The sequence below is a fragment of the Gadus morhua genome, chromosome 18 (genome assembly GCF_902167405.1).
Source record: "Gadus morhua chromosome 18, gadMor3.0, whole genome shotgun sequence".
NCBI lineage: Eukaryota > Metazoa > Chordata > Actinopteri > Gadiformes > Gadidae > Gadus > Gadus morhua.
This window is the reverse complement of record NC_044065.1, coordinates 11,045,462-11,049,505: the sequence shown is the minus strand read 5'-3', so window position 1 is coordinate 11,049,505 and position 4,044 is coordinate 11,045,462. Positions and strand designations below refer to the sequence as shown.

General features: G+C 52.7%; 1 protein-coding gene across 2 annotated transcripts in view; it reads right to left on the bottom strand.

The window, feature by feature from the left end:
* arhgap22b (Rho GTPase activating protein 22b) overlaps positions 1-4,044 on the bottom strand; it is a 30,073-nt gene that overhangs the window by 3,069 nt on the left and 22,960 nt on the right. For both annotated transcript variants that reach the window (XM_030339747.1, XM_030339748.1), the window contains exons 5-9: positions 2,961-3,168; positions 2,221-2,353; positions 2,018-2,091; positions 1,801-1,922; positions 310-1,435 (exon numbers count right to left, since the gene is read on the bottom strand). In XM_030339747.1, the coding sequence (XP_030195607.1) occupies positions 310-1,435; positions 1,801-1,922; positions 2,018-2,091; positions 2,221-2,353; positions 2,961-3,168 (1,663 nt within the window). The remainder of the gene's footprint in view (positions 1-309; positions 1,436-1,800; positions 1,923-2,017; positions 2,092-2,220; positions 2,354-2,960; positions 3,169-4,044) is intronic.

Here is a 4,044-nt window from a genome sequence, read left to right as displayed (position 1 = left end):
CTGCAGAGGGCGACAAAACAGGGATGTAAATCGAAATAATGCTTTGCTGACCGCCCGCAAACGTATATGTATCTCAACGCACTTTCCGTGTATACAGGACATTACTGAAAGCCTTGAAAACTAAAAAAAACACATTTATGTCATATATATATATATATATATATATATATATATATATATATATATAAAAAATATATAGCTTATAACATATGCAAACCAGGTGACCCCAAGGTTGGGAATCCCTTCATTCATTTATTTGATGGTATGAATGGTCCCACGTTAATTCACACGGATAGCACTCAGCCTTACTTTTTGATCCGGACTTCATAGGCTCCTTTCTGGCTCCTGAGCTCGTCCCGGAGACCCTCCACCAGGCTGCCCAGCGACGGGGAGCCCCCGTCCCCGTCCTCCGACGTGTAAATGGACGGAATGACAACGCTCGCCACAACCCCGTTCCCGTTCTCGCTGCAGGCGGCGCTGTTCCCACACACCTCCATGGCCTCACAGCTGTCCTCCTGGTCCGCGGAGCCTCTCCGCTCAGCCCCCGTCCCCCCGTCCCCCCCCTGGTCCTCCTCCTTCTGGCTGTCCGACTCCGCACCGGCTCCGGAGCTGCTGCCGGAGTTGTGGTTGGACGAGGGCTCGCTGCTGGCCGAGTCCGGGCCGGAGATCTCGCAGGAGGAGGTGGACCAGGGCGTGCTGGCCACGCTGGGCACGCTCCCCATGCTGGACGAGGAGGTGACGTTGTCGTAGGTGGAGAGCCGCTGGGAGGAGCCCGTGGAGTCGCGGTCGCGCGCCGAGCGCTCCCCGGAGGAGGTGCGCCGATGACCCCTCAAGGAGGACAAACCGTTCATCAGCCAGTTACCGCTGCTGCCTCCGCCTCCACCACCGCCTCCACCACCACCGCCACCACCACCGCCGCCTCCACCGCTGCCGGAAGACAAGCTGGCGGTGTCGGTGGTGGAGCCTGCGCCGCTCTGCTTGGCCTGGGGCTGGCCGCGCGGCGTGGAGGAGGAGCTCTTGAAGGTGTATTTCCAGGAGGGCAGCGTCTTGGCTTGTTTGCTGGGGCTGATCACAGTCTCTCCTCCGCCTCCTCCTCCTCCTCCGCCTCCTCCTCCCTTCCCTGTGGAAGCAGGGCCCAGTCGGGGAGCGGGGTTGGGGTTGGGCGTCTGGTGAGGGGGTGTGACGGCGGCGCACAGTTTGGCGTCCAGCGAGGAGGCGCTGCTTTCCAGGTCGACGTCGCCGGTGGCGTTGGAGAGAGGGCAGCTCTGGAGGTCCTCCTCGGAGATCCAGGCCCCCAGGCTGCGGTGCTGCAGCTGCTGCCCAGGGACGGTGAGCTCTGACTGAGGAGCGGTCGGCCCCTCCTGGTCCCTCCCTGAGTACAGGCGGTTGTGGTCCCTGATGAGGATGGTCATCAGGTGCTGGACAAGGGAAGTGCCTGAGGAGGAAGAAGGAAGACAACGCCATCGGAGCTTTAGAATCGAAATCTGTAGCCCATGAAATTAAAATAGATTTTTCAGATTTACAGTCGTAATATAGTATTGTACAGGAAAAAGCAAGATCTTATTGAAACATAAATCATAATCATAACATAGCTATTGTTGATTTATTGTACATCTATTGCAACATACGCAGTCTTATGCAGTGTTGTGTTTATGAAGGAGTGCTCTTGGCGATCTAGATGTGTCAAAACACCGTTTGATGTATCGGTTCTGAGCAAATTGAGATCTCAAACAAGGAGTATCGTCATGTAGCTGCTGATCACAGTGGCTGTCGGTCACAGAAAGAGAAGATGGCTGACACCTTCCATGATGGCCACAGGGTCCTCCATCTTGGGTCGCAGCATGTTTGGCCCAAACACCGTGGCTAAGTTCTGGACGCTCATTTTGTTTTCGTTACAATGGGACTGGACCTCGTCGAGAAACCTAATGTAAAATTATCAATTATGAATTAATTACAAATGCAGATCAATCAAATCTTCGATATGATACCGTTTGAGAGAAAAAGAAAAATGGCTTACTTGCATATGTACTTTAGGAGATTGTAATTGGGCAGAGGTAGAGAGTTCACTTGTTTTTCCAGCTCCTGGACCCCCTGATAGGGATACATTAGACAACTGTTTAACTCATTAATCATGACACACACACACACACACACACACACACACACACACACACACACACACACACACACACACACACACACACACACACACACACACACCTCCTCCTCGTCTTTGGCGAGCAGATGAGCGCAGGAGAGGAAGTCATCGTACTTGGCGAAGGGGACGACGGGCTCCGGCAGCTCCCTGAGGTACAGCTTCAGCAGAGACGCCACCGTGTGGGTGTCTGTGTTACTGCAGGGAGGGGGAGGCGCACATTGAGTTACAGTCCCCTCACACAGCGCTCTGCTGCAGGCTGGCGTCCCCATGCTAAGCACTACACTGTACTGTTAGATAAGAGTCACAGCTTTTTGTTTGGGCTGGAGTTTTACATTGACTTATTCATTCTAATTGAAAATAAATTCTACATATAGGCAGGCATTCTCAAGGTTTATTCCTTGACTGAAATTATTTTTTTCTTATCTTTTGGGGGGCAAGGGTAAGGGGCTGTCCTAAATATATGGCCTGTTATGCCCTTTGAGACTGTTACTGTGAATAAGGGCTATACAAACATTGACTTGACTTGACCTGATTGACAGCAGATATACCAACAGACATATGGGTATGTTGATGGATGGATGGACGGATGGACGGACAGACAGACAGACAGACAGACATGAAGAAAGATGGATAGATAGTTAGATAGACATCGTTATAATGTTACATATTCGAAGCTGAATTGGATTTCTCCTCCTGTGCTTCAGTCTGACAAAGACACACAGGCCGTGAGCCGGTCAGACATCAGATTATCAGGCAGACAGATACATAGACAGACAGACAGATAAACATCGGTGCGGTCTACCTGTCGAACAGGGGCTTGTCCCCGCAGTCGAAGGACTCCTGGAGCTCCTTCACCAGGTTGGCCTGTCCCGGCATGCGGAAGAGGCCCTCCTCGTCCAGGCCACGCTCCCGCAGGAAGTCCACACACTGCTCCACCAGCAGGGGGGCCAGCCGCGGGCCAAACTTCTTCTCGTACTGCACCGTGTCCTCTAGACGCTGGCCGAAGATCCCTGTGGAGAGACGGGGAGACGCGCACTCTGGTGGTTATTTATCCCAAAGAGGCTCGCGTTGGAATGGATTTCCAACAGGACATCGTGCTCAGGAGTGTCTACAGGTAGACTGTGGACGTCCAGGTATCGAACCCGGTACCTGCCTGTGGTTGTGGCAGATTAACCATAACCACTGCACCATCCTACCCCCTGCCATGATTCAAGATCAAATCTTCAATATCATCAGTAAGGTAACGTTGTTTATTTGTTATTTAGTTCGTTTTTTTGGTGTTCAGTCATCTATATTCATACTTTTCAAAAATATGGTTAGAATATAAGACAGACCACCATCTTTCTTGATGCAAATGCGAAGTAAAAACAGAAACAACCAAGCTCTTGGTTGATTTGAGAAATAACACATAACGAATATGAAGGTCCAAGTACGGTGCCCCCCGTGGGACAAGAACAGGGGAGGCAGTACCTGCTGAGTGGACACAGCAGTCGCACGCGGCGGAGAGGTCCCAGTAGTCATAGTAAGACGCCACGGAGCACGGACTGCACAGAAGCAGAGCGCGCCTCTCATACATCCCTCTGCATTTATCCACCGAGCGCCTGATCAGCTGATGGTTCGGCCCAGAGACGTGGCCGTAAACGGCTTTCATCGGAGAACACTCCCGACGGTTTTCCCCCAAACTATGTTTTAACACCGGAGCGAGGATTGGGAATGAGCGGGTGGGAGAGGGTTGGGCGGGAGAGAGTTGGGCGGGAGGGAGGCTGTCGAACCAACAGCTGATGTCAGGGCCCAGGAGTGAGGGAGGCGGCCAGACATGGGTCAGTGGGGTCCTGCACGGCCCCCCGCCGTTAACGACACCTCCTCTATATCGGAGACGGTGGGGT